Here is a 12,981-nt window from a genome sequence, read left to right as displayed (position 1 = left end):
AATTTTGTAAAAAAAAATTAAAAACAGATTTTTCATTCGTCAATGCAATTTACACATTCTAACAAACATCATCAGAAATATATTCATATATAACAAAAAGAGAGTTTACAATTTTCATTCACTGTCCACAAGTTTACATATTCAGTATCTGACATTCTATTATTTTCTTTTATACTTCTGGTATTCATACATTGAACTACAATAATCTTAAAAGGCCATCAATATGTATTTAGTCACAGTAAAAACTTTTATTAAAATTGACGAGGCAAAAAGAAAAATCAGTAAAGGGTATTATTTTTGTTGTAAAATAGTTAGATTTTATTCCCAAAGGCAACTATCACAATTTAGTATAATAGCGGTGCGTTTTGTGACTGACGCAAAAAAAGAAGAAATTATTTTTTTTTGTATATAAGCCGTTTAGAAAACAAAAATCTTATTTTATCAATTAGCTTTCTTAATCAGAAATATTATGTCGAGAACAGGGTTGGATAGTAGAACATTGAGAAATTCTTATTGGTTGGTAAGATTACCGGAAACATTACCAACCAATAAGAATTTCTCAATGTCCTACTATCCAACCCTGATACCCTCTACTAAAGATAAATTAATCCTCGACAAATTTTTACTCAAATACCCAAAAAAAGAAAAAATACAACACAATTTGCGCTTATTATTAAAATATTTGAATAATAATAGCAGTATATATATATATAGTAAATAAACAAAAACCATAGATTAAATGCAATTGCGTGTTTTTTTAATTAATAAAACGGCTTAAATGAAATGCTTTTCATCTCTCCTATTTATTACCTTGTAATAAAAGGTAATTTTTTTTTTTTTTTTTACAGTTAAAATAGGATAGGTTTTTACATATCGTAAAGGTAGGTGTGTAGTAGGTACCCGTTGAGGTGCGGTAGTTTCTCTCCTTAGATGTGTGGAGCTTTCTGTCGAGAAAGCTCAGACTAGAGTTTATTGTGTCACGTGTCACGTGACGACACAGGTTTCAACGCGTGTGTGTCACGCGCGGATTGAGGCAGCTGCAACCACCGCACTGCATCACCGACGCCCAGCGCCACGACGCAGTACGACGACTAACAAAAGCCGTGTTTACTCTAACATTGCACTTCACAAAAATAAGGGTTACACACGTTAAACGATTAGCTGCTTTATTTTTTTTTCTTGCATTAAAAAAATAAATAAATAAATAAATAAGAAAAATATCAGTAAAGTTTCATTATTTCATTTTTTTTTCGAACTAATGGTACACAAACAGTAGATAAGGTCAAGTGCGTATTTTTTTAAGGTTAAGTCAAATTTCAATTCAAGTGTAATGCCATTGTAGAGGAGAAATTTAACTACTTTTTTTTGTGAAAAAAAAACTTTTTTTTAATTATAATTATTTTGATTTAAAAAAAAAAAGTTTAATGTTAAACTTCTCCCTTACAATGGTTCTTTGGCGAAAAATATTGTAGATTAAATTTCTAGTTAAATTACAAGAATTATTATTTTTTTTTTTTTTATTGTAATTAGCAAATTGATAAACAAAATTAAAAATTTTTTTGTAAATAAAATTCAAAAATAAATTAAATCGCGAACCACTTTAAAAGCGACCCTGAGAATGTTTATCATTAAAAATAATATAATTAAAAATAAATAATTTAATTCTTTAAAAAATATATTTTAAAAAAAGGAAAAATTTTAAATTACAAAATAAAAAAAAGAAAATACTACAATTTTTTTCGTGAGTTTTTCCTTTTGGTTAATTAGCGTCAAGTCCGTTTTTTTTTAGTATACGTCATTGGTCACTTCACTGATTTTAACTTTTTAAGTTCGCAGAGTACTTTCATATAGAGCCCGAATGTTATATCTGTGCGCCCGGACTCTATACGCACTTCTGGAATCATATAAATGCACATATTATACAATAAAAAACAACATCGTTTTAAGTTTAAATAATAATGAAATCTTTATACTAAAATAATTTTTATAGTCAATATTTTATAAATTATATAATCGGGGCGTTTTTTTTTTTTTTTTTTGAAATCAAAATTTAAAGTAGGATCATTTTTCAATTTAATTTCTTTTTCGCGCATACCACCTCAGTAGTCCTTATATTTTTAGTTTCCTTTCAAGTTCATCTTTAATATTTATGATAATTTAATTTTAATTTAATTTTAATAAATAATACTTTCTTAATAAAATAATTTTCTTGGCATTAAAACGTGTTTTTTTTTTTTTTTTTGCTTATTTGTAATAAATTTATAAAGTTCTATACACACGACTGAAATATTTTTTTTAGGAAACTCAATGATATAATAAACAAAGAATAATATAAACCGCAAAGTAAAGTCAATTTATTTTTATTTATACAATATTTAATTTACAATAAATATATCATTTAAAGTTAAAATTAAAAAATATATATAAAAAACTTTTATAAAAAAAAAACTCTAAATAATAAACCCTATACAATTGAAAAAGAAAATTAAATTTTTTTGTAGCACTTGACCTCAAAATTACCATGGTAATAAAAATAAAATTTAAAAACCAAAAATAATAAAATATTGTATACACAAAATGACTTTACCACATTTAACGATCTTAAATAAAATTTTCAAACAATATTCACATAAAAAATACTTTACACTAACTAACGACATATATCATAAATACCGTTCTGTATGCTTCTTTTTTCGATCCCATTCTTCAATACAAAAAATATTAACTTCCATTTTTTTTTTTTTTCGGAAAATGCCTATATAGAGAATATAAACCGAACTTGACAACTAATTAAATAAAACAAACATACTTCTGCCTTTTTATGCATATAAAAAAAATGCATATATATACTTCTAAATAAGATAAATAAATATTTTGCGTGACGATAAGCATTTAAATACAAAGGCATGAATCACAATAAAAATTCTCGATATAACCAAAAGTTATTCTGCAAAAGCGGGGGAAAAAGAAAAAAAAAAATTATTTTTTTTTTTCAATGCATTCTAAGGAATAAATAATGATAAATTTTTCAAGCTTCTGTATATATATATATATAAATGCGTCTATATATTTTCAATATAGCGGAAACGTTTGGCAACAAATAAATTATACTACACGCGTGTATAAGCAATAACACGCAATGGACATGATTATGATACAATCACTGCATGCGTATATATTATATCTCGAGACTCGCATTTAAAAAAAAAAACCCAGTTTTTTTGCCAAGAAAATAAAAATTTTACGTTAATTAAAAACGACTAAAAAAAACAAGATGAACTTTAAGTAAAAACTAATTCCTTTTTTCTAATTTTCTTTTTTTTTTTTTTTTTTTTTTTTTTTAATTGAAAATTATAAATATTTATAATGAGATTTATATTTTTTATATGTATAATTTTTGTTATTAATATTTATTATATAATATTTATAATTGTAAAATATATATAACATATATAAAATTTACATAATTTTTTTTTTATAGAAAATATTGCCAATATATTCTTAAAAAGGTTCTTTTCGTGCGAGAATTTTTTTTTTTTTCTTATTATTTTGCAATAGAAAAATGAAAGACATTTCCCTACCATGGCATTAAATTAATAAAATTGTATTATGTTGAGAGCATGCATTCTTTGACAGTATATTTTTCATTTCCACTCCATATTACATTCATACACCCACAATATTAATTTTTTTTTTATTTTAGTCACTTTTCTGAATTCTTGGCCTTTAGCCATCATATATCCCATCTCAAAGACAAAAATATTGTCAATATTCTCTGACGTAAAACGACATTCTTTACTTGATTTTATTTTTATCCTTTCGTATATTGAATTTGTTCTTTAAAAAAAAATTTAATGAAAAGTGTAAAGAAACAAAAATTTTAATTTTACTATTTCGAAAACTAAAAAAAATGTAATTGAACTGCGCAAATACATATATATGGAAAAATTGAAGAATGTCGCATGGTATAATAATGACCTTGCATATTAGAAAAAGAAAAACAATTTGTGATAAAAAAAAAATAAATTAAAGTGAAGAATGTTTTAATGAAAAATACTTTCAATGCATTTTAATTATATAAGATAAATGTCTATATGGGATTTTCCAGAATATTATTAAAAAAATTTTCCAATGATCTATATAGTAATTTTATTTTGATTTTAATATTTTGCATGATTCAATAACTGTCTCTATTAAACTCTCTAATTGAAATGCAATAAAATTGATTTTTATTTCAATTCACACATTTTAGGAAATATTCATTCATATTATAAATTTTATGTAATTCAGTAACTCATTCATTTTTGATGCAATATTTAATGTAAATTTAATGCTACATCCATTCATTCTTATTAAATTCATTCACATTATGTAAATTTTATTCAGTACCATACGCATTTCATTCAAAGTAGTAATAATAATAATAATAATAATAATAATAATAATAATACTAATAATCATAATAATAATTTATACACCATTCATTAACGTCATTCATTTCATTTTTTTTGTTATTTTTATTCAATCAATTTTTGTGACTGTGATTGAATGCCATGGTAATAGTGAATATGTCTTTCAATGTCAACTAAACTCGCTGAACTTGGATTCAGCTTTTAATATCAGGTGGTATGCGTTCTGTATATATACGTACATGAATTGATTTATATTTATCAAGTAAAGACAAAAAAAAAAAAAAAAAAATGGGAATGAAATGTGAGCATATATAAGATATACAAAGAAGTAAAATGCACGATATATATGATCCTCCTGAGTCACTCACATTATTGCTAGAGCACTGACTATTTGGATTTGGCAAGAAAGCAATGGTGATGATTGGTCGTAGAAGTAGAGTAAATCGTTTTGATCTACTGTTGACCGTTCGTTCGCATCGGTTTCATTTATTTCAACTGTCAACACTTACTTGACAAGAACCATGTCTGACAGTTCTGTTTTCACCCCGTGCTTCTTTGGGTCGTATTCCGCTATCATCGGGCGCATAGGCGTTCTCTGTAACAAAATAATTTTAATAAATTTTTAATTTGAATAAATCAATATATATATATTCATTTCTAGAATCTAGAAAATTAAATGCATTACAAGAAAATAATCTCGTAATAACAGTTTATAGATTTAGGAATTATGTTAAAACAATCTCCAATTTTGAATTAGCCAAAATTGGAAGATTCATCCATATCTATTCCTTAAGGAATTAGCAATTAACGCTTTTTACTGTTTTTCATTGCGCCTTTAAAATAGTGCTAAAATTTATGTAACAAGATTTAAAATAAAAATGAATCTTATTAGTATTATGCAAATTTCATAATACAGAACAATATTTAAAAATTATAATTAGCACTCCGATGACAAAATCTAATTAGGCTTTTGGATAAAGCAGAAGCATCAGAAATTGAAGCATATAGTCAAAATCAAAACGCCGACAAAAAAATTTAATATGATTTTAGAACGAACAATGGGTGTTGGAATTGTAAAAATTTTTCCGCTACCAATTTAATTATTGTAATTCTCGAAGTTAAATTTCAATTGCATAATTCTTGGCGCCTAAAGTAACGTATACCCAAAGAATCTGAGTAATAATTGAACTCGACTTTTATAAGTATATATAGGGGTATATCGTCAGTGCCAAGTTATGCCATATATGCAAAATCGCCCACCTCTTTCTCTTTTTCATTTATATCTGAATTGCGATTGAAGCACAAATCAAAATCTATTGCATCTAATGTGGAGGCGTTCAAGATGATGCTTACTACACGTGCTCTAGGCGCCAAGACCTCCTTCGTTATACTATTATTATACTTTCAATCTCAACGTGGGTAACGTTTCTTTGCAAGACACAACACGTTTTTTGTCTATAAAAATTTTTTTCCCAATAAGGATATTTTATCCTTAAAGCAAACTAATTTTTTTTTGTCCTCAATCCTTAAGGAGGAAAAAAAACATCAAATATTTAGAGAAGCAGATTCAAATTTAAGTTATTGGTAATGACAATTGCATGAAATGAAATTATTGATAACCAATTTTAAACAAATGTGACGATAAAATTTGATACCAGTCTGGATTATTCAGAGCAGAACCAATTTTTATTTTAGAAAGCAGAAATTCAGTTTGGTGCTTCTATATGATTCTAGAGAAAAGCAATCTCATGATATTGAAAAAAAAAGCAATGAAATGCTATCAAAAACACGCAAATATTAGAACTGTAATAATAACCATGACATGCGGTCGATCACCGGGAAAAGCAGCAGACAGGGCGTTCATCTCAACATCGGCTTCTCTATTAGAATTCCCCATTTTTCCACTTTTCTTCTCTGCTTCACTTTATAATATTTATATTCACACCTTTTTTTCTCTCTCATTTGCACTGGCTCCTCTTCACAGCATCATCATCATCATCCTAATCATCATTATATTAATAATTATCCAAATGGCTTCTTTTTATTTAATATTCAAATAAACTAAACCAAAATTCACTAAAACATCATGTCAGGAAAGTATTATTATCAAAATTCAACTAAATCCATTTTCAATCCAAATAATTTGTAAAAAAAAAAAAAACTATGTAAAAAAAAAAGAAAACCGAAAAATTTTGGAGAAATAAAAAATCGAAATTGTCTAAATCGGCACAGTCGCACGACGCAGAAAATCCCGGATCACTGCCAATAATCGTCTTTGAGAATGTCCCGAGGACGACTCTTTATATACGCAATGAGAGTATGCGAAAATAGAGGAAGAGCAAACAGAGGCGTTCGCACATCTAGCTCCCGTCGACGTTTACCTCTTTTATGAGGTGGAAGAACCTAATCTTATCCATAGTGTGCATCGTCATATAGCAGAGACAACGTCCTGACCTTACACCACTATATGTATTAGGCATAAGTACTTTACTGACGTAAATGATGGTTTATTTTTTGTTGTTGCGCTTCTTTTTTTTTTTTTAATAAAATCATCAACAAGTAAATGCTAATGCAAAAAATATTGATAAGTGACACTAAAAATATTTTTCCACATTTATATATATATATACGCTACAAATAATATCATTATCCGTTTGAAAACATTTTTTTAACGGTTCAAAATTTATATTGTGTGTTTCGAACTATTTTATCAGATGCGACTATTATTTTTTTTTAATGTACTATTAACTATCAAGTAACTGATAAGCGATGAACATTCACGTGGTTTTTTCAAAAAGAAAATATATTTTTTTTTCTTTTCATATTACTTAATATTTTACAACAAAAATAATGTTTTTTAAACAATCGAAATACATTACTAAATAATTTGTTTAATTTTCACATTTATTTGGAAAAAAAAGTGTTAATAAGAAAATTCATTTGCAAATGCACGATAAATCTATTTTCAGAAATTCTTCATGTTTGTAAGAGATTTTAAGAATTTTTAAAATAAATTAACATCTTGTAAAAATAGTCGCATATTTAGAGGAAATAGACAAATTACACTGATTTGTCTTTGCTAAAGAAATTATGATTTTTTTTTTTTTATTATAATGTTATTTCTCAGCATAATATAAATATTTTGACTGTGTAAGTGCATTATCAGCACAATGATTTTTAAAAACATCGGCAAAAATATATTTTTCTAATGTACTTTTTAGAATTACAAAAATATTGATGTTTTATTTTCCGTGTGTTTAACAATTTATATAGATTTAATTCATAAAATTGAATATGATAGTAAAAATAAAATGAAACCGATATTTTCCACCAGTGATGGGTCTATTCCTGGTTCGGAAACTATTTGCATCTTGTTTCGATATTCCTCAATATTATTATTTTTTATTTCATAATTTTAAATATTTAAAAATTGTATATTAAATTTTATGATTAACGTCTTACGTTTAACATTTCAGAAAGTAGCAGCCCATCCCTGGCGGAAAGAAACGAATCACGACAGTCGCATCTAGGATTCAATGTCTATGGTCAATTTAGAGGAATACATATTGTGTTTAAACGTGAGTAAAAAAAACAGCTAACAAAAGATAACTTCTAATTTTTTTTTCTAAAGTTAAATTTACAAAAAAAAGACATAATGGAATAGCTAACAAGATAGTTCTTTAGTCGAATAACTTTATAATTTCTTTTTTGAATTTTTCGAAAATCGAATTCGATACACGGAAAAAAATAGTTCGCGAAATTTTCGTAAACTAGTTTTTCACTTTTGAACGGTTCCATAAAGTTTGGAAATCTTTCATTAACTTTTTCCAAAATTTCACGAACGTTCATCATTATCTTCATAACAATCAATGTCTGCGCACGCGCACAAAAAAAAGTTCGTGAAATCTTGGAAAATGTTAATGAAAGATTTCCAAACTTTGGGCATGTCCAAAAGTAAACAACTAGTTTACGAAAGTTTCATGAACAATTTTTTTCCGTGTATCACACGGAGCAAAATGGGATTGTTGTGCAAACAAATTTTTGGATTGTTGTCATTAGATTTGTTGATATTACAATTCAAAATGTCGTTTGCTTCTGGCACATGTGACACTTTTGCTTTTATTATTAGTTTTTTTTTTTAAAATGACAAAGTGCTGTTAAATAATGAATCCGGTTAAAGTGAGAAATTTATTGCAAGTGTAGTGAATGGATGAAGAAACAATTTCATTGTTTATCGATAAGTTATACTTGGTTACTATTGAACATAACCTCACATCTGTGGAACCTGCATGTTCCACAGATTTTAATGCAAATGTGATATGACCTAGGGAAATCTGCTATATCGATTATTTTAGAAGGCAAAGAAACTTAACAAATTGTATTAGACGGATCAAAGCTTTATTAATACAACAAATTGTATTTAATTGCTGATTTAAAAATTTAGTTTTGTTATTTCAACTGTTCCATAACAATTTTCTTTGTTCATCAAACAATTCTGTTTGTTCCATATAATCTAAAAACTTAACGCCTATATAATTAAAAAATTTCGAATTTCTTATGAAACTATTGTATTTTAAACTTCTATGAAACGTGAAATATTTCTAACAAAAAAAAAGAAAATTGCTTTGGCCCCCAAAGCGGAAGACCAATTATTAATTAATGTAGCTTGTCTATGTGAGGAGGGCGGGGGGGGGGGGGGGAAATAATAAATAACTTTGACATTTTGACAACACACGGTTCGTCTAATCTTAGAAAACCGTCTGTTCTCGCAATAATTATTCTCGTTTCGATTTAAACTCTTGATGTGGTTCCAGTAGGTCGATCTGGCATCTATTTTCGAAACGTGCGCGTCCTCTCAAGCAACATGCAGAAAGAGACTTTCGATGGTGAACCGGAGATGATTATACGTTTCTCGCTTGCCAAAAATTATATTTGACCGGTACCACTCTCTCTCTCTCTCTCTCTCTCTCTCTCTCTCTCTCTCTCTCTCTCTCTCTCTCTCTCTCTCTCTCTCTCTTTCTCTCTTTCCCCTCTTCACTTCTACAGACACCATTCGTAAAACTGTCTTTCTCAAAAATTATATTTTGTATTCTGCGCCAAACTATTCCATTTCCGCAATCAAAAAATAAAATAAAATAAAGTCGAAACAAAAATTTAAAAGCATTTAAAAAAAACAATTTGTAAAAATGATTTACTTTTTGTAAATATAGTTTTCCTTTTTTTTCAAAACACAAATGTTTTAGAAACATTTATAGAGAGAAAAGAAAAAAAAAAAGAGTTTCCGAGATTATTTTTGGAGTAACCTAGTATAGGTGTAGACATAACCAGTTTCGATCCCGCGTCGCGTGTGTATATGAACATATGATAACTGGTAAACTATACCAAGGGCAAGAAAAGATGTATAGAGAAAAAACAGAAAGGGGGTTTTATGGATGAGGCAAGCTAAGGGGGGAATAACATTAAAGGATTTTTTAAAAAAAAAAAAAAAAAACAAGGGGACCACGATCAAGACCTTGAAATGTAATCGAGATCACTCTTTTGTCGTATATATATACATGCGGTATTTTTAGTGTAACTGGCCCTAATAGTAAAATTATTTTAATAATTATTAAACAAATAATACTTTTGGAAAGTTTAAAAAAATCTAAAAATATATAAAATTAAAATTCAGTAAAGAAAATTAAAAAAAAAATAGTAATGTCAAACACAAAAATAAAATAATTTTGCAAGATGTTTTCTATGTATATTAAATATACAATAATATCCTCAGTTGAAAATAATTTTGTTATTTCAAGAACAATTAGTAATTTAACATATATACTATTAATATTAACAGATACTAAACAACACTCTATTGTTGTGCATACAAAAAACATATTGTTTTTCTCTATTTCTTAAGAAAAAAAAAAAAAAAAAGATTACTTTTTTTCTGAGAAAATTTTTATTTGTTCTTCCTCTTTATTTCAATTGCATAAAACAAACTTTAAACTCATGATCTTCATTGACATTTAAAATAATTGGGTCAAACGAATAGTGACTTGAATATATTTTGTATTATTATCTATATATTTTTTATATGACAAGTAAACATTAATTTTATTGATCGTGATAGTAAAAAATAATAATAATAATAAAAAAAAATTAAAATGAAATTATTTTCGAATAAATAATAATTTTCAAAGAAAAATTCGATGCGTGAATGATTAAAAAAAAAGTAATTTCATTTTCTTATACATTTATTAATGATAACGCTGGTCCAATGAACTCATTTCCCCTATTATATATATTCTGTAATATTCCAAAGGTTGATATAAAAGAAAATGAAAAAAAACATTCAGTTCTCATTTGCGGTTTTATATATATATACATGTTTTGATTATATACTTTTTCATAAAAAATGTTCACAAAAGATGCAAAAAAAAGAAAGTTTTTTTTTTAAAAAAAATAATATTTAAAAAAAATAACTTTTTTTTAAAAAACTTCTTGGTCTTAATTGATTTTACCCTGTATGGAAATAAATCTGATATATAATCAAAGCTAACTTGGGGCTGATCATATAATCGTCGATGCTTTTTACAAGCAGTATCGCTATAACGTTCATATATGTAACTAACGGAAGTTGTCTCTTATTAAATGTCGACATATCAGTTAACAAATACTGACATTATTAATATATCAATATCATAATGCTGCCTGACATCGAGAACTATTTTACAGAAAAAAAAAAATCATTTTTCAAAAAAAAACCAAGCTTGTAAATATTTTATACAAAAAAAAATTAATCCCTTTCAACAATTTAAAAAAAATATGAGTGGCAATGTTTTGTGGCTAATATTATCGCAGAAAACACATTTTGTTGCAACTCAAAATGAGCCAATGCTAAACGACATAGACAGTGGCGCCACCAACTTTTTGAGTAGCGTACGCTACTCATTTTGAGACCAGATTTTTTCTATGTAATATGAAGGAAAAAAAAAATCCTTAACAACGGTTTCTAAGAGAAAAAAAAGCGGTTACTATGGTAACGGTTGTCATGGAAACGGTTCCTATGTCAACCGTACGAGTGTACAAAGCGCAGCTATAACTATAGGCTTTCGGGCCTGGTCCACGAAACCCTAAAAACAAACCCAAAACTATCTGACAAAAAAAAAATCAATGACTGCGAACTGTTTTAAAAAACTAAACCCAGGTGAAACCGTACGGAATTCCGCAAAAGTTCTATACGGAATTTCGCAAAATTTTGAAAGTATTCCTTTCGTAATTTTGCTAATTTTTTTTGGAAGAATTCCATACAGAATTGCACAAAATTTTCAATAAATCCTTAACTGCGAATTTAAAATGTTGTATGGACTATTAAAAAGTAGTTGAAAGAACTAAGAATTTAGTTGGGTCAAGGAGATTTTGTAATTGTTCTAATTTTTGAAGTTGATTTAACTACTTTTGTTAAGTACAATTAACTACTAATTCTTAACTCCATAAAAAATAGTTAAATTGACTACACGCACATAGTTAAAATAACCAAAAAAGTAGTTACTTTTACTACTTTCAAGTCAGTTAACTAAAGGTAGTTGAGGATTTCGGCTAAATTTTTTTCAGTGTAGTAAAATTCTAACAAAAATTTTGTGCAATTCTGTATAAAGACTATGTGTGTAATTCTTATAAAAAAATTCGCAAAATTACAAAAGAACTTCATTTAAAAATTTTGCGGAATTCCGTATATAATTTTTTACGGAATTTCGTGTGGAATTTCCGTGGAGTAGTTTCAGTAGAATCGTTTCACCTATGGGTTAACCTTCCAAACAATTTACAAAAAAAAAAAAAAAATATTAATTTCAATCTAATATATTGCATCTTATGACTCTCACTATAATGTTATTATATCATAAATTTTCCAATAGTGATTTTGTTAATCGAGTCAATATAAATGACTTTAAAAAATTGATGCAAATGAAATATGAAAATCAGGTCGTTTCGAGTCCTGGGACAATTTATATATATACATATATAAAAAGATTTGCAAATTGTGTGTTTAATAAAAGGCGGTTGACGCAATGACTGCAAATTAACACGAAACTAGCCACTACGTCACATCCTCATATATATACATATATCTCTTTTTTTTCTCTCGCGATATATATATATATAACAAGTGTTATAGACACTAGAGTATATAAACCAATGAGGGCGCCTCATCCTCCATCCCAGAAATAAATTATCGACTCAATATTGTAATCGAGCACGGTGACCTTTTTAATTCCGTAAACGACCTGGACTTTGACAATGATGATAATGATGATGATGATTCGCATGAATTGAGAAGGAGAGACTGACGCGTGCTACTGCCGGATAAATTCGAGCGGTCGCCGACCGCCAATAAAATAGCGGGGCTTCTTTAATAAACACGATTTTTTCTCCACACTGATACAAATATATATATATACATATATAGTTCGGGACACTATCAAGGTTATATATTCGAGACGATTCATTCAATATAGCAAATGAATTATTATTATTGAAGAACACGTGCGCGCTAGTGTTAATCTTCACATCAATTTTTATCTTCATT

The 12,981-nt window shown here is 27.2% G+C and overlaps 2 protein-coding genes across 6 annotated transcripts in view; one reads left to right on the top strand and one right to left on the bottom strand.

Moving 5' to 3' along the window:
• The window catches only part of LOC127280749 (kinesin-associated protein 3), a 53,628-nt gene that overhangs the window by 10,739 nt on the left and 29,908 nt on the right, over positions 1-12,981 (top strand). For 2 of the 4 annotated variants that reach the window (XM_051303987.1, XM_051303985.1), the window contains exon 2: positions 7,889-7,990. The gene's annotated coding sequence lies outside the window, so the exon portion shown is untranslated. Of the gene's footprint in view, positions 1-6,418; positions 6,908-7,888; positions 7,991-12,981 lie in introns of those variants that run through there. The other 2 variants (XM_051303989.1, XM_051303988.1) reach the window with 2 other exon arrangements.
• The window catches only part of LOC127280754 (proton-coupled amino acid transporter-like protein pathetic), a 30,979-nt gene that overhangs the window by 7,512 nt on the left and 10,486 nt on the right, over positions 1-12,981 (bottom strand). Inside the window, exons 2-3 of one of the 2 annotated variants that reach the window (XM_051303999.1) lie at positions 6,229-6,412; positions 4,922-5,007 (exon numbers count right to left, since the gene is read on the bottom strand). In XM_051303999.1, the coding sequence (XP_051159956.1) occupies positions 4,922-5,007; positions 6,229-6,309 (167 nt within the window). In that variant the 5' untranslated portion in view covers positions 6,310-6,412. The remainder of the gene's footprint in view (positions 1-4,921; positions 5,008-6,228; positions 6,413-12,981) is intronic. The other variant, XM_051304000.1, reaches the window with a different exon arrangement.

The sequence above is a fragment of the Leptopilina boulardi genome, unplaced genomic scaffold (assembly GCF_019393585.1).
Source record: "Leptopilina boulardi isolate dan_hultmark-lab unplaced genomic scaffold, ZJU_Lbou_2.1 LbouV2_249, whole genome shotgun sequence".
Classification (NCBI taxonomy): domain Eukaryota; kingdom Metazoa; phylum Arthropoda; class Insecta; order Hymenoptera; family Figitidae; genus Leptopilina; species Leptopilina boulardi.
Note: the sequence above shows the minus strand (reverse complement) of the source record. Positions and strands in the feature narration are given on the sequence as shown.